Raw genomic sequence first — 18,003 nt, forward strand, 5'->3', positions numbered from 1 at the left:
TCTACAGATTTCATTTAATGAAATAATCTTCACCATTTCGATAACAAAAGAATCTTCATCAAAAATAGCACCAACGAATTTTTGGCCTAGCGGTTAAAAAAGTATCATAAATAATATTCTGCCATTTGAATTCGATTTTTGTTGGAAAAGACTACAGATTTATATTTGATTAAATTTTGAACAAAGAGGTGAAATCACTTTTTCCTTACACAAAATAAAAACAAAACAAAATCACAAAAGAAAATGTATTTGCAAGTTATATATAATTTTATCAGAATTGTCAATATAATAATAATTACGTTTAAGCTATCAACATCTAAAAGCATATGGTATCTCTACATATTTGATACTGATTAAGCTCAGATTTTTTTCTAAACAATTGACATAAACTTTACATAAACTTTACATTGGGATATAGAAAATAAGCGCACTGAATTAGAAAAAAATATCGGGTGAAAAAATTCACGCGTCTTGGTGCGGTGTTTATAATTTCTCTCTTCCTTCACATGACATCCGTGTCTTCTTCTTTTTTTCTAACTTGCTCGTACCAACAAAAATCGAGAAAAAAATAAATAAATCAAGGGGGAGAGAAAATCGCGGAGGAAGACAAATTGGCCCTGAGATTTTCCAAATTTCTAGAGAGAGAGAAAGTAAGATTAGTTTATTTCAACGTAAAGTTGTAAGAGAGAGAGAGAAAAGAGTTGTCTTATTTGTTTTATTGTTAATTAAACGTTGTCGCCATTTACGCCATTGATTGATTCAAGTTAAGTGCGTTGAATCAAACAGAGGTATCAAACTTGCATTTCAAAGCTCTGATTTTAAATTTATTTACCCATCTTGTAAGAGTTTTTTTCTGGTACTTAGCAGTGTTTGAATTTCACTTCACTAGCAAGCATTACCCGTCGGATCTTGAACGAAATGGGTGATACAGACACTGATATGATCCACACACTCCATTCTCCATTCGGCAAACAGCCTCAGCAGCTCCAATTAAACCCTAACCTCATCCAATTCTCCAGTGACAGCGCCAAACGAGTCGGTGTTCCTCCGACTTCTCCCTACTCTCAGATCCCGACGACCAGACCACAACCTCATGGAGCTACTCACTCACGCTCAATCTCACAGCCTTCCTCTTTCTTCTCCTTCGATTCCTTGCCTCCCCTAAGCCCTTCTCCCTTTAACAACAGCAACAACAACCAGCCTTCTTCGCTGTTGCCTCCTCCACCGTTCACGAGGTGTAACTCCGACTCTTCTAGAGTCGTTTTGCCTCCGAGAAAGTCTCATAGACGCTCCAACAGCGATATTCCCACTTCTATCCCTCCAAGACCGTTGGAGAGAGGGGAATCTCCTGATTGGTCAAATCACACTCCTCCTTTCGTCAAGAAGGAGTCGGGAGAAGACATGGATGACCTCTTCTCGGCGTATATGAATCTTGAAAACATCGATGCCTTGAACTCCTCTGAAGCTGATATGGAGAGTAGTAGAGCAAGCGGGACCAAGACTAACGGTAGTGACGACACGGAGGGAGAAAGCAGCAGTGTTAATTACGAGAGTGGCGGCGATCGTAACAATAGCTTGAAGAGAAGAGCCGGAGGAGAAGGAGACATTGCTCCTACGACAAGACATTACAGGAGTGTTTCGGTTGACAGTTGTTTCATGGAGAAAATGTCTTTTGGTGAAGACTCACTAAAGCCTCCTCCTACCAACTCGGTTGATGGTGGCATCGAGTTTAAGAGCGGTGAGTTTAATGCGGCGGAGATGAAGAAGATCATGGCTAATGATAAACTAGCAGAGATGGCAGTGTCTGACCCTAAGCGTGTCAAAAGGTATAATCCACTGTCTATGGTTTAATCAGAGGGTTTGAACGTTTATGCAATTTTATAATCTTTTTTTTTTTCAGGATATTGGCGAACCGTCAGTCTGCAGCGAGGTCAAAGGAGAGGAAGATGCGGTACATTGTGGAATTGGAACACAAAGTGCAGACTCTTCAGACCGAGGCTACTACATTGTCTGCTCAGTTCACGCTTTTGCAGGTGCCTTAGTCTTCTACCAATGTTATAACAAGCGTCTAGATTTTTTTTTTTTTTTTTTTTTAAACCATTTTAGTTGCTGTATTGATCCACAGAGAGATATGATGGGGTTGACAAACCAGAACAATGAGCTCAAGTTTCGTCTTCAATCAATGGAGCATCAAGCTCAGCTTCGCGATGGTATATGCATTTCTCTTCATATTATATTCTTTCCCTTCACATTTTTCAGAAACTGATTTCTTTTTTTTTTTTTTTCTGTGGCAGCTCTGAGTGAAGCACTGAATGGGGAAGTCCAGAGACTGAAACTGGCAATTGGTGAGACCAGCCACAACGAATCTGATAGATCAAAGATGCAATCACTCAACGCTGAGATGTTCCAGCAACTCCACATCAGCCAGCTAACACAGCAGCCACAGTCTCAGCAGAACCGTAATGGAACCATGTCAGCAAAACCGGAATCAAATGAATTATAGAGCAGATAAGTTGTTGAGTTGGTGGCTGGATCAAAGGGTTGGAGTCTTTAGTTTTCAAGTTACAGATCAATGAATCAAACATTATATTTTATTTATTTATGTGCAGTCTGTTGGCATTACATATATGGCGCAAGTTCAAAAACTAATAATTTTACAGTGTTTTATTCAATTTATGGTAGATAGAATATGGTTGTAAACTTGTAATGGATGCTTCAAGGTGGGTTTGAGCTTCCGACAGGGATTCTCTGTTTGTTTTTTTAAGTTTGGATTCTGTCTCTTTGTTGTTGTTAGCGTCTTATGTTTTATATATCTGGAAACTGTAGTTAACAGGCCGGGCCTCATTTTGGGCCTGATAAAAAGCATCCATGAATACTCTCAATTCCATCCAAAACGCTGTTACCGTGGTCTCTAGCGTCTATGCTCGACTAGTCGACTGCGCCATTTTCGTTTATCTCCTAATATATTTTATTTTATTTTTTTTGTTAAGGGATTTAAGGCTTATTAAGATTTTCTTTATTTATTTTAATTATTGTTTCATCTTTGAATATTGTTTACAATAAACAGACAATTTGGATCTCTTAAAAATAAACTGTCAAAATTTATCTAGAAAAGAATATGGTATGAAAAACATGGCAATATATTAGTATTTAGCTATTTACCAATTTTTTTTAGTGTATATTATAAAGTTTTGATAACTCTTGCCATTTCAGTCCTGTGGTGGGCCCCTGGCCCTCACCACCATTAAGCTTAAGAGACAAGGAAGCACGTTTAACAGGTTCTAATACTTTAGAGTTTTGACCTAATAATATTTTGTGCGTTGGATTGAGAAGGAAGCAAAACGAAAAGGCTGCTGCTGCTTAGGAGAGATCGTGTGATACAGATAGTCATCGTTGTCGTCTCTCTCGACCATGGAAATATCGAGGAAGAAGCTTACAAACGGAAGCGTAAACTCATACTCCCTTTCTCTTGATCTCAGGATAGAGATATTCAAACGGTTGCCACTGAAATCCCTAATCAGATCACTATGTGTAGCTAAGCAATGGGCTTCCATCATCCGCGGTCGATCTTTCATGAAACTATTCCTGAATGAGTCCTTGACTAGACCAAAAAGTGTTGTCTTCGTGTTCAGAAAAAGATATGATGGTTTATCTTACTCAGAAGTTAGCCTAAAAATTGCACATGAACTAGTACCATCTTCTTCCGATGCTGCTTCTTCTTTAGCCACTTACCATGTGACTGTCCACACCCTACAGCGCACGAAAATATCTCCTTCAGTCCACGGGTTGATTTGCTATGGACCACCTTCTGAACTCATCGTCTATAACCCTTGCACTAGACGATCCGCTACATTGCCCAAGGTTAATGCAGGGAGGAGGGCCATAAACCACTACTTAGGCTATGATCCCATCAACAACGATTATAAAGTGTTGTGCATCATCAGAGGTATGCCTCAGCTGAGTAACAGACGCGGTTTAGCTGAGGAGATACTTGTTTTGACACTGGGATCATCAACTCATCAGGATTCATGGAAGATGATGAATATTCAAGACAATATCATTCCTCATCACTCTCCTCTAAGTGAGGAACTGTGCATCAATGGTGTTTTCTATTATCGAGCTTTTACTGGCATAAAACTAAATGCTTCTGCGATCATGAGTTTTGATGTTAGGTCTGAAAAGCTTGCTCTTATCAAAGGACCTTGCACCTTTCCCACTTTCTCGAAGTTGACAAGGTACGAGGAAAAGCTAGCTGTCATCTTCTATAAAAAGAAAATCAGTGGTATTATTGCCTTGTGGAGTCTACAAGATCCTTCTAAGGAGGAATGGTCCAAGAAGACATTTGTTTTGCCTGCCGCTGTAACAGCCAAACATTTTCATAGGTTTCAAACCACTGCCACTGACACGGGCGAGATTATTGATACACCAATCCACGAGCATGCATCACAAACTAGCTTTGTCTTTTTTGATCTCAAGAATGATAGTGTGAGAAATTTTAATATCGAAGGAATCACAGACGAGTATATGTTTTGTCAATCGGACTTTGTTTCCGCTGGTCAGGTTGAGAATCTCATGTTTCTATAAGAGTTGAAGGAGAAGATTATTGCTCATTCTTCCAGTTCCTCTCCACACGGTCTTTTGTTATTCTGTTAGTTTCTCTATCCGAGAAGGTTGTTTGTTCATCAATCACTGTTTAAGTTTTATATTTGCTTTTCAGTTCCTTGTAGTTTACCAAATTTCCATATATTAATTGTGCTCCACTGCCGGTCATCCTAACTTGCAGGCTACAACTGGTAATGAATGGCTCAACATCCTTTTATAGCAGAGGAAAATGTAGTTTTAAGAACAGTTCCATGCCTGAGAAATCGAAAACCAATCGTCAACAAAAGATAGTATTATTATATAGTTTAGTTATAGTGTTTTGATCCCTTTGTCATGAAGTTTTCAAAAGTTCTTGAATAAGTAGCAATTCTCATTCTCTTATTTTCTTCACTATTTTAATGTTTAGATTTCCTTTGATTTATGCCTATTTCTAAAATAAAAACTTCTGAGTACAAAGTGTCAACTTTAAAGTATTCGTAAGTTACCTCTTTCACTTTTGAAGGGAATTAATAAATGATTACCTTTGATGGTAAACAGCAACACCTTAGTCGTTTTTCTTCACACCAACTTCAATGTAACAAAAAGAAAACATGTTTACCTTTAAAACATATATCATGTAAACATAAAATCAGTGCTTTTAAAACCGAACCGATCCGATGGTTGAACTGGATTCGACCATGAACGGTGACATAACCAAATTAGGATCTAATAATTGGTTCAACTATGAACTGTTCACGTAGTCGGATTGGATCTCATAGTTATTAAATTGATAAAAATCATTAAAACTATAAAAAAATCAATAAACCATTTATATAAAGATAAAACCATTCAGTTGGAAGATATCATTATAAACATAAATAAAGATCCATGTTGATACTAATAAACCAAATAGAAACATTAAACAAAATAACTTATCTACTAAAGAAACTAAATTTAGAAGACACTCAACTGTCATAATCACAAGTGCTACTGCTAACAACTTTATGAAAAAGTTTTCGAAGTCTTCAAAAGCCAACACATCATCCCCCTAGGATGGTTGTGGATATTCATGTCCTCGACATAGATACTCATGAATGAAGATGCATTTTAACGTGGTTAATCTCTTTTGAAAACACTTGTACACCTTTAGCTCCACTATGGATTTGATAAGACACTTATGTTGCTCCATCATGATAAACCCATTAGTTCCCCATTCTACACCTTGGGGGTCTTGGACCTGGCAACATTCAATCTCATCAATCATATCATAGCCTCTCAACAAGAGACGGTGAATGGAGAACTTCTCAAAGGTAATCAAGTGGCAATCCATGTCCGTTGGACGAAAAATCTCTAAAAATAAAAACATTTTTATTTTAATATTTATATAAATAATTTATAAACCAAATAGAAAAGACTAAACATATCGACTTACTTTTCCATATGTTATATTGAAAGACTTAAAACCTGAAAGATATTCCGTTGTTATTGTGATGGGTGATACTGATAACAACTTTTAATGAAGCTCTCAAAATCTTCATGATTTGAAGCATCATCACCCCTAGGAAGGCGGTGGACTTTCATTTCCTTTGCATAGTTTTTCATGAAAGCTCTCAAAATCTTCATGATTTGAATCATCATCACCCCTAGGAAGGCGGTGGACTTTCATTTCCTTTGCATAGTTTTTCATGAAAGCTCTCAAAATCTTCATGATTTGAAGCATCATCACTCCTAGGAAAGCGGTGGACTTTCATTTCCTTTGCATAGTTTTTCATGAAAGTAGATGCATTCCTAATCCGGTTGATCCCTTTTCCAGATGCTTGATATGCAGCCTCAACACCATTAAGAAGATCATCAACTGTTATCCACAGACTTGCCAAATAGGTTTCTCTTTGTTGCATACCCTCTCTGAAGGGGAATAGCCCAACAATCGTCTACTAAAAGATTAAAAAATGTTATGTCACTTCAAATATAAACTATTCTCACACATATATTTTTTAACTTACATATTTTTTGTTCATAAGATTTAACAGTTATCTCTGGTGTCTTCTTGGTCCAAGAGAATGGCGTTTGGCGAGAGGTCTGAAGATTTGTATCTAACGGCAACAACATCTGAAAGTGAGGAAATGAAATAAACAAAAACAAATCATACACATTATTATTATAGCAATATCATTAGATGACTTACCATAGAGATTTAATGGTGTTTTAAGAGGAATGTCCAAGATCTATTGCAATCTGCAGCAAACAACACAACTTTAGAGCTGATTTTGTGCATTTTGTTTTTCTTTGGAATTAGTTTTTCAACTCAAATCTAATCGTTCATCAATTAGTCTTCTTCTTGAGAATGAAAATTTCAGTTATAGACATATTCATCCAGGATACAACTCAGTGTTGGACTTATACTTTGAATTTTGAGCATTATGTCTAAATTAAAGAAGAAGAATTATAACCAAACCCATTTATAAATGGATTGATTTTTAGGATTACACTATTTTCATCCATTTGTTTATAAACCCACTGAGAATATGGCTTCCATATACATACATAATGCATCTAAACCAACCAACAATTAGATTATGTTTGTCTAAGTTCGTGTTTGATGTTATATGTTGCTTTATAGAGACTATTGTGACCTTGTCTTAAAAACCAAGTTCTTGTTTCGGGAAAGGAGCAACATTGTGGAACCAAATCGCCGACTCTTCTATTGATAAAGAGGATAAAAACAGGATAAATTCTTGAAAAAATTCAGAAAATATGTGGAGAGAATGGCTCAGTGAACAGCCCGTAACAAGAATAAAAAAACATGAAATGATGACAAACGAGTGGCAAAGTAATAAGACGGAATGATTTTGGTCAGAGCCGGTCCTAGGATGTATAAGACTAGAAGCAAAATAAAAAAAAGTGACCACTTTTAAAAGGAAAAAAAATGATCTAGGTGAGATTCGAACCCAGGTTATCCATACTAAGACTCTTTTTTTGATGACATACCACTGGACTAAGACATAGTTTTATTTAGAGCATCTCCAACCTCACTCCATATTTTACTCCAAAATGGAAAAAATGGAGTGAAAAATGGAGTGATGAACAAAAAATAAAAGCATTACTCTATAAATGGAGTAATCCTTTTATTTTTTGTTCATTACTCCATTTCTCACTCTATTTTCTCAATTTTGGAGTAAAATATGGAGTGGGGTTGGAAATGCCCTTATTCGTGGCCGAATTTTGTTAATGAATACGTCGGCTGTAGAAGCAGCTTGATTTTGGTCATAGGCATTAATTAAATGCTACATTGGAGATCGTTCCAAAAGACCGTCATGGTACGTAAGTTATGTGTCTAAAAGAGTATTAGTAACTAAACACTATGATAAATAAACCCGTTAAATAATTTTAGACTTTTCAATTGTTTGTTTGCGTGTATACGACGAGCATGTGTTGCCTGTTAGTGCTTACTAATGGAAACTGTGTATTTGTGTTATCAGTACTAGAGTGGATGTAACTTATCATATTTTAAAATTGTAAAGGCAAAATGAATAAAAGGTCTTATACTAACATGCAAACACATAAGAAATGTTCAGTTTTGTAATGATAGATATGATGTTAGTCTTCAATAATTTTTGTTTCAAAAACATTTTATTATATTCTGATTACGATGGCAAATTGTGTAAAGCTATTAAAAGGATTGAGGTAGGAAAATGAAATTCTAGTTGTCCCCTTTGCTAAACCTTACAAGTTGTTAATTGATTAAATGTAAATTATTTGAATATTAATTAGCACACAGTAATTAATTTATTAATTAATTAGTGTTAGAGAGATGTTTTCCACCAATGAGATTATTTTCTCTTCTTGGTAAAATGCAGAGGAGGTCCTTATTCGCTGTGCCAGTTTCTTCATTACTCAATTGATCAAATGAAATCGAGAAAGTTGAATCGGAGAGTCGTCGACCAATCTCCACAGTCGTCTTCGTCATGGGTACTTTGCTCCTCTTTCAACAGAACCGATCAGTCGATTTCATCTTCTTCCTTTGTATTATCTATAGTGTAATGAGCTTGTTGATGTTTGATCTAGTGAGCTCTTGAAGCAAAAAGAAATGCACTCTCTTTTTTTTTCGTTTTTGCTACAAGTTTGTTTATATTCACTGCGGTGCCTTTAATGTTCATTCCTCCTTTACTTCTCTTTCCCAAGAATCAAGTCTTCTCTTTCTCTCTGTATGTTCTTGTGAAAATGCCATGCTTGATCATATTTGAATTTGCTTCTCTTACTCATTTGCTTAACTTGATTCAATCTTGACTTCCCTAGAATCTTGAATCACATCATGAAAATCTCTCTCTCGACTCTGTTTTCATGTTGTGGAAGCTAGTTTATTTTCCATAGGGATGATTGAAATTTGAAATGCTGATTGACTGAGCATATTCAGGTTATAGGAGCCAACATAGGAGATGTTTTCCTCGTATCTGATGTTGTCTTTGGAGTGTTATTATTCTCCTGTAGACATAAGGTTAAAATAAACAACTCCATCAGTGTTAGAAAGCTATGGTATCATTCTTCCACATACAAAGCTACAAAAAAACATAGAGAGCCTTTCAAACACAAAAAAATACTTAATAAAAAAAATACCTCCTCTAGTAGATCTGAATACTTCTTTAGTTTTTTTTGACAATTTCAGTCATCTCGTTCAGATGATCACTTATTTCATCTATTATCTGACAAGAATTAGAAGAAGTAAAACAGTAAAAAGGCAGCAAAAACTAATCACAAACTTTCTTTGTTTCACAAATGTTTCCTTGCTACTCCAAAGAAAACAAATTAGAAAAAGGTAAACGAAACTTGAACTGCGCACAACATCTTACTATAAGATTTTCATTTTCATTAAAATTATTTAATTTAAAAAAAAAAGCTTTGGAGAAGTGTGACTTATTAGGTTTAAAAAGCACAAGTCAAAAGAGCTCAAGTTAAAGCCTATAACAGATAAAAGGACAAGAAGTTCATAACTGACATTCTTCTGCTTCTCCAGCTTCTTGTCCTTCTGGTGATTCTTCGACGTTACTATCTGCAAAGGAACCGGGATTGTTACAACCTAACAAAACAGAAATAAAAGCCCAATCAAAAGTGGTGTTCACGATTGTTTAAAGAAAAAAACATAAGAAGAAGAAGATTATACACGGGATTTCTGGCGCCTCTTCCTCTCTTTGTCCATGGATAAGTTGTGGTTGAAAATCAAGCGCTAGGTTTTCAATAGGTTGAGAGGCGAAAACACTAGACTGTTTATAGATACTGCATGTGAATTTAGTTTCAAGTACTCGATTTGAATGAAAAAGAAGAGCAAGTAGGTGCTAGGTTATCGATAGAAAATGGAGAGGCAAGAACCTAGACTGCATGTGTCACATACACCCGACATACATGTGTAAATAATAAATAAACTAGGTTAAGATCTGCGCCTCGTGCAGAATGAATATTAAATATAAATTATTTTTAAGTATTATATATTTTTTACATATTATGAAATGATAAATATATATTGAATAATTAAAAAAATTAGTAACTATTACGTATATAATTAAATTGGTACAAATACTTAAATAAATTTTATTAATCGAGACAAACATTGTTTCTATTTTATTTGTTATAAAATTAAGTTTACATGATATTAACATAGATATATAGTACATTTTTGATATTGACATCTGTTAAAAAATATTTTATACTCATATTATTTTTGATCGTTTGTATTTCTTTATAACAAAAATTTTAAATCAATGATGACAAAAAATTTTTTGTTGGATGTTTAATAGTTTTAGTAATTTATAATTTTAAAAATATTCAGTGCAAAGTTTAAAATCTAAATATTAACTTGTCAATAATTGTTCAAAAATTTTATAAGAAAAATCAAAGCAAAATTGAAATTATAATACTTATGTATTTTATATGGTATATAATTTATTTTAAAAAAAATATTGATATACATATATATAATATTTATTAAATGAGACTTCCTACTTCTGTAATTTCGTAATCATTTGTATCTTGTTATAACATAAATTTTAAACCATGGATCACAAAAAATTTAATGTGAGATTTTTAACAACTTTAGTCATTTATATTCGTTTTTAAAAATTCAAAACATAGCATATACGAAAAAATCTAAATTTTATTATATAGTTAACGTGGTTATTTAATTTATTTTAATAAGTTAACATTTTTAAAAAATGATAGAGAATAGAGTAATTTTTAACAAATTAAAAAGAAGTTACTTTCCTAACAAGACTCGAAATAAATTAAAAATTTGATGTATCTAAGAAGATTAATAGTCTGGAAACCTTGAGCGAATCATAAGTCGAAAAGCAATACCATAACGTTCACAACCAGTATGGTTAGTACCTCAAGTCCCAGCCCTCCCAATATATGGTTTTCGGTATAGAGGGAAACATTCACATATTATCAAATAAACGACTGCTGGACAATTATTTTGGTTAAGAATGCTCAAATTATCAGTTTTAGCCTCAGATTGTAATTTCAATAAGTTTACGCTCAAGAGTGAAAATAAGAAAGCAAAAGACTAAATAAGAAAGCATCCTTTTTTTTGTCAGCAAATAAGCTGAAAGTATCATCATTAAATTTATAGGCGTAAAAATTATGAAACTAAATAGCAAGCATCCCAAAATACAAGAACTAAAGTATTTTGAAAACCAAAAGACTTTCATCATTAAATATTTTGGCATAGATTATGAAACTAAATAGCATGAATCCCATAATACAACTACTTTGAGAACACACGAAATTTGTTGTATTGGAACAACAAACCAAACACTTGTTAGGGACAGCTAGTTATCGGGTACGAATGACATCTGCACAAATTCAAGAACAAGAAAAAATGAACAGAAATTCAAAAATAAAATAATGTCGTACCAAGTTTGAATAGAATGTGTACCTGAGGGAAATCTATTTCTGCTGTAAAACTTCTCACACATCTCACATCTGTTTCTTGACGTGCGTAGACAACGCAATACCACAACGTTCACAACCCGTGCGGTTAGTAAAAAAATAGTACTCGCTTCTATTTACAGCCATCGTGACCGTAAGCCTCAGTTCATCCAAGTAACTTCCATCGAGTGTTAGAGCCTTATCGTAATCTTCTATCATATTAATGAAGGCAAATCTGAAACAACAAAAAGAGAGAGAGTAAATCTTATAAGCCTTTGCAGTTAACTTTAAATTGTTAGAAACAAGGGGAAAGAAGAGACAAACCCCATGGGAACACCGGTTTGGCAATGAAAGGGAATAGAAACCCTTGAAACCTTTCCACAAGGACTGAAGTGTTTTATCAATGCGCGCTTGATATCATCCCTAGAAGGGGAACACCAGAATCCCTCAACGAAAACGGTTCGCTGGTGTTGAATAAACGCATCTTTAGATTCGTAAAAGCACTCGACCACCTTTTTATTTAGAGTTTCTTTTTCCTATATATACGAACAATGATTTAAATTAAACAAATAGATCAGCTATGGAGTGTAAAGGTACCATTACTGCAAATACAAATGCTATAAACAAACAATTAGACAGTACCACAAACACACACACGCATATATATATATATATATATATATACCTTCTCAAGTAGATCTGAAGTCTTCTTTAGTTTCTGGACAATTTCAGTCATCTCGTTCACATAGTATCACAAGAAGAAAATAAATGAGTAACTGTTCACAAAATTTATTTGTTTTGAAAATTATTCCTTGTAACTCCAAATAAGTAGGGAAAAAAATCTATAGGTAACATATTCAATGCAGTCATTTTATATTGGTCACTTTCTAGGGAAAAAATAGTTAGCACAGTCATAAACATAATATATTAGATTCACTAAAATTAAAAGAGAGATAAATTGTTACCTTCTTGAGCTTCTTAGGATCATCAGAATCTATCTCAGAATGATCTGTCGTTGTCGCAACCTAAACAGACACAAAAGACCAATCGAAAATGTAGATATACACAGGCTAAAATATATACAATTGGATTTAGAATGTCTTATAAGTAAAGCTAAGAAGCTCATGTTAATTTTTAAAATATAGTAATTAGGAAACGTTTTAAAATTTCCGGATATGCAAACAGTAACAGCTACAAAAAAGTTTAAATCAGACCTTCTTCTGCTTCTTCTTACGCAACTTGTGTTTCTGCAGCTTCTTAGGCTTCAATAAGGCGTCTTGATCAACCTGAAAATCACAACAAGAACGAAGAAACCATAAGAAGTACAGAGGGATAGATGAATCTTAAGGATCTATAATAGATGAAGCAAAAGTATCACTGTATCAGAACAATTTAGTTTACAAAAAAAAAAAAAGTATCAGAACAAGAAGTTTAAATCCGACCTTCTTTTGCTTCTTCCGCTGCTTCTTGTCATCTTGCTGGTATTTAGGCGTTCTTGAGATCTCTGAATCATCCAACCTTATCTCCGGGGTTGTTACAACCTAACAAAACAGAAAAAAAAAATCCATTCACGAGCGGTTCACCACTGGACTTTGTCTATAACAGCTAAAGAAGAGCATAAAGACAAGGCGTTTAAATCCGACCTTCTTCTGCTTCTTAGGCGTTATTAAGACTTGTGAATCATCCCACCCTGTCTCGGAAGGATTAGGGGTTGTTTCAAACTAACAAAACAGAAATAAAAGTCACTCGAAAGTTGTTCACGACTGTGTAAAGAAGAAAGACATAAGAAGAGTTACATTGGCTTCCCTGCGCCTCTTCCTCATACTAAATTTGATAGTGTGAATTTAGTTAAGATTTAGATTTGAATGAAAACGAAGAGCTACTACTAGCTTGCTAGTTTGTAGAAAGAAAACTGGCTAGGCAAAAACCCTAGAGTCTGAATGTCATGGATAGAAACAGGAGGTAAAACCAAAAACTACATTCATACTGGGATTTGTGGGCTTTACTTTTAATGGAAAGGCTTTTTGGGCTTCTAAACTAATGTTTTGGGCTCGACTCACTATTGAACTTCTGATTAACCCAATATCAATTTTGATAATTCATTTATTCCAATCGGTTGCGTTAAACAAAAATTAGGCTACAAAAATAAAAATATAAGAAATGTTTTAAAAAGGAAATAGATGATAGACTTCCATAAAGAAAAAACGATGGAGAGAAGGATGGTGGGCTCAGAATATGTGTCACACATACGCACCAGGAGATTGCCACCTCGCAGTTACTCATCAACCAACACTCGTGTTTATGAAAGTTTTGTATTATATTATGTTTGTTAATGTGTTGGGCCTTAAGCCATTTCTGTAATCCATTTAGTCCATGAGGCTTTAATGAAATCAGTTGACAAAAAAAAGGTATCTTAGAATACAAAGGATGATGTAGCTGGTCGAGTAAAGCAGTAGCTTCTTTTTTTTTTTTGGTAAGAAGTAAAGCAGTAGCTTCTTGATCTTGCTAGATATTGCCAGGCACTGAATGCTACAAAAATAGATGATAGACTTCCATAAAGAAAAATATTCAACAGTTGACAGACACAGAAATATTCAACATTTAATTTAGACATAGATAATAATGCGCATAAGTAGCAGAATGCTAAAACAAGGTATCTTAGAACACAAAGGATGATGTAGCTGGTCGGGTAAAGCAGTAGCTTCTTGATCTTGCTAGAAATCGCTAGGCACTGAATGCAATCGATAAAAATAATCACATATATATGAGTTATTTTCTTTTAAAGATTCAAAAATAAATGAAAAAAATGATGTACCTAACGGGATTCGTATTCTGGTACGATCGTAGAAGCGTTTCGCCAACCGCTTCGCTGAAGCAATACCACAACGTTGACAGCCACGATGGTTGGTATAGCCATAGTATTCACTTCTCTTTGTAGCCATTGTAACCTCAAGTCTCATCCCATCCAAGTAACTTCCATTGAGTGTTAAAGCCTTATCTGGATTTCCCATACTAATGAAGGCAAAACTGAAGGGGAAAAAAAAAGAGATGAGTAAATAATTTAGCATGCATATAACTTAAATAAATTGTTAGAAACTGATGGAAGAAGTAACAAACCCCATGGGAGAGCCAGTATCACAATGAAAAGGAATATAAACCCTTGAGACCTCTCCACAAGAACTGAAGTGTTTAATCAATGTTCTCTTTATTTCATCCCTAGGAAAGGAACAATCGAATCCCAGAACGAAAATTGTTCGCCGGTTTTTAAAATCTGCATCTTCAGATTCGAAATAGCACTCATGGTCTACCACCTTTTCCTTTGGAGTGTTATTATTCTCCTGTAGACATAAGGAATTGAAATAAACAACTCCGTTGGTGTGGTGTCATTCTTCCACATACAAAGCTACAGACAAACAAAGAGAAGCTTGCAAACACAAAAAAAAATTACTTTATAAGAAAAACAAATATACCTCTTCCAGTAGATCTGAATTCTTCTTTAGTTTTTTGACAATTTCAGTCATCTCGTCCAGACGGTTACTTAATTCATCTACTATCTGATATTATAATTAGAAGACCAAAAAGATAAGAGTTAAGGAAGCAGCAAAAACTGAGCATAAAATTTCTTTGTTTTGAAACTGATCCGTTGCAAATGCAGAAGGTCAACAACTTATTCAATGTAGTCGTTTTGAAAATGATCACTTTCTAGGAAAAGATAATGTTACGTCAGTGAATGAAATTTAGTCATATATTTAAAAGAGAGATGACTTATTAAGTGTAAAAATCACAGTTCAAAAACAGGTTAAGTGTAAAAATATACAGAGGGCCAAATACAACTATAAGGACAGTTATTAGACAAATTAAAATATCACCTTCTTGAGCCTTTCCGGCTTCTGAGGCTTTACTAAAGCCTCTGGATCATCAGAATTTATTTCTGAAGGCTCTGTGGTTGTCGTAACCTATACAAAAACAAAAGACCAATCAAAAATGTGAAGAAATCATACATACACATAGGCTAAAAATATATAGAAATCGCTTTAGAATGTTTTCTATGTAAAGAAAATATGCTTATATACGTAAATAAATAAATAAAATTAGGGAATGTTTTGAAATACCAGATATGCAAACTATAACAGTTAAAGAATAATTATCAGGACAAAAAGTTCAAATCAGACCTTCTTCTGCTTCTTCTTACACAACTTGTGTTTCTGCAGCTTCTTTGGCTTCAATAAGGTATCTTGATCGACCTGAAAATTACAACAATAATAAAAAACAGTAAGATATACAGATGGACAAATGAAATTGAAAGGATCTATAAGAGCAGCAAAAGTATCAGGACAAGAAGTTTAAATCCGACCTTCTTCCGCCGCTTGTATTTTTGCTGGTTTTTGGGCGTTCCTAAGATCTCTGAATCACCCACCCTTATCTCCGGGGTTGTTACAATCTAACAAAACAGAAACAAACTTCCATTCACAAGTTGTTCACGACTGTACTTTGTTATGAAAAAGCCGTAAGAAGATCACCTCGCGCTTGTCCTTCTTTTTGTCCATTGAGAGAAGTTTAGATGAAAGAGATGAACGACGACTGCTAGGTCATTATAGATATTGCCTCTGGACATCCCGTTTATTACATGGATTTTGGCTTCTTAATTAAAAGCAGACTTTGAGTTTGAGCGGCGCTTTCAAAGCACAATATTAATTTTTAGTTTAAATATTTTTATGTACCAAAATTATAATTTATTTCTTTTAGGTTTGTATTTAGTTATAAAAAAATATATGTATAATTTATTATGCTTGTTTTTCTTTGGTGAACTAAAATTTAGTCAACTTAAAATTATTCAAAACCGTATTATAAGTAATTTATTTATTTAAAATGTTTTGCATTGATGTTATTTTAGTAACTCATACTTTTATTAGTCAGTTTAAATATATATTTTTATATAAAAGTTGTGTTAAAATGTTGGTTCAAACCCTCTTGTACATAATTTTAAATATTTTTATTGAAATACAATTTCAGAATTAATATGTAGGAGTCTTTTTTAAATTATTTTATTTTGAAAGATCAAAATGTTTTGTGACCAATTTAATATAACAACAATTCGAATGAATACATGGACGGATAATTTCAAAGTAATAGATTTTTCTTAAATTTCAAATAATTCAGCTAGTTAAATAAAAAAAAATATAATTCAATTAAAAGTAACATCTAACTCTTTTTTTTTGTAACACTTTTGTAACATCGTCGTAAAAGTAACATCTAACATCCGCGTATACATACAAAATAATATGTTATTTCACACTATGCCTATAATGACTAACTGTTATACATGAAAAAAAAATTCTGTACTATTAAAAGGGAAATATGTAAAAGTAACATCTAACATCCGTATACATACAGTGTAATATAATATGTATATACAAAATAATATGTTATTTCACACTATGCCTATAATGACTAACGGTTATACATGAAAAAAAAATCTGTACTATTAAAAGGAAAAGAGTTTTAAAAAATCTATTTAAACAAGATTGTTGGATTTATCCACTAAAAATTAAATGTCCTATTTTATATTTCTTTAACTAATCAAAATATATAATCTGTTGCATTAGAATCTTTTTTGAATTGATAGATTTTAGTCACATATATGGTGGGTCCCTTATGTAACCTAGATCGGCAACAACTCTCTTTAATGTTATAACTATCTATCTTATTAAAACTCAAGTACAAAATTGGAGTGTTTGGAGACTTGAATAGGACTTTTAAAAATTTGGAGTGTTTGGAAACATGGATTGCAGTCTTTTAAAAAAAAAAATATTTTTGTTTGAAAACAAGGATATTAATATTAAGAAAAAAAGTAATGGGCTTATGTTTTTTTTTTAAATTGAAAGTTATCTAGGCCACTTTTAAAATATACCAAAATGGGTCAATCTAATTCCCTAAAAAAAAATTTTTTAAACTAACCATAAAACAAAATTTAAACTTTATATACATATTTCAAATCAAAATAATAATTCAAATTTGATTTATATCAAAAATTGATTCAAAAATATACATATATTCAAAAATAGATTTTTACTAAACTATTTTTCAATAACCATTATAAAAAAATATTGTCAATATATATAAGAAAAACATAATACAAAGCCCAATTTGAAATACCAACTCAAATTATGGTTTTCATATTTCATATTAAGTTTTAAAAATATAATATATGTAATTATTTATATGATGGTATGTATAAAATACTATTAATTATATGATTACTTATATGATGGTACATATAAAATACGATTAATTATATGATGATAAAATACGATATATAATAATGACTAGGGATGGGCTTTTGGATACTCATACGGGTTTAGTTCTGATCGGTTTGTATTTTGGGTTTTCGGGGTCAAAGATTTCAGCCTTATTAGAATGTTTCTAAATTTTGGTTTGAGTTCGATTTGGATCTTTGCGGGTTTGGTTTGGGTTTGGATAACTAATTTAAACTATTTTTAAAGT

At 33.2% G+C, this 18,003-nt stretch overlaps 3 protein-coding genes across 6 annotated transcripts; 2 read left to right on the forward strand and 1 right to left on the reverse strand.

The window, feature by feature from the left end:
- The first annotated feature begins 516 nt into the window (after positions 1–516).
- LOC106361474 (bZIP transcription factor 29) lies at positions 517–2,780 on the forward strand. Of its 4 annotated transcripts, none has more exons than XM_013801219.3 (5): positions 517–788; positions 865–1,826; positions 1,901–2,033; positions 2,126–2,210; positions 2,295–2,780. In XM_013801219.3, exons 2-5 carry the CDS (start codon positions 919–921, stop codon positions 2,501–2,503), a joined length of 1,335 nt encoding a protein of 444 aa, XP_013656673.2. In that variant the 5' UTR covers positions 517–788; positions 865–918; the 3' UTR covers positions 2,504–2,780. The 4 variants fall into 4 exon arrangements, with proteins under 4 accessions (XP_013656673.2, XP_013656674.2, XP_048593841.1 ...); XM_013801220.3 differs by having other exon boundaries at positions 890–1,826; XM_013801217.3 differs by having other exon boundaries at positions 518–788; positions 868–1,826.
- A 229-nt stretch (positions 2,781–3,009) lies between these two features.
- LOC125577112 (putative F-box protein At4g38870) lies at positions 3,010–7,759 on the forward strand. Its single transcript, XM_048737885.1, has one exon. It carries the CDS (start codon positions 3,412–3,414, stop codon positions 4,582–4,584), a length of 1,173 nt encoding a protein of 390 aa, XP_048593842.1. The 5' UTR covers positions 3,010–3,411; the 3' UTR covers positions 4,585–7,759.
- A 6,278-nt stretch (positions 7,760–14,037) lies between these two features.
- LOC106359965 (RNA-binding protein SGN1) lies at positions 14,038–16,099 on the reverse strand. The gene is made up of 8 exons (XM_013799582.3): positions 16,020–16,099; positions 15,854–15,940; positions 15,672–15,743; positions 15,369–15,455; positions 14,970–15,053; positions 14,617–14,837; positions 14,315–14,526; positions 14,038–14,230 (listed from the first exon to the last, which is right to left on the reverse strand). Exons 1-8 carry the CDS (start codon positions 16,044–16,046, stop codon positions 14,214–14,216), a joined length of 807 nt encoding a protein of 268 aa, XP_013655036.2. The 5' UTR covers positions 16,047–16,099; the 3' UTR covers positions 14,038–14,213.
- Positions 16,100–18,003: the final 1,904 nt, after the last annotated feature.

Source organism: Brassica napus, chromosome A8 (genome assembly GCF_020379485.1).
Source record: "Brassica napus cultivar Da-Ae chromosome A8, Da-Ae, whole genome shotgun sequence".
NCBI lineage: Eukaryota > Viridiplantae > Streptophyta > Magnoliopsida > Brassicales > Brassicaceae > Brassica > Brassica napus.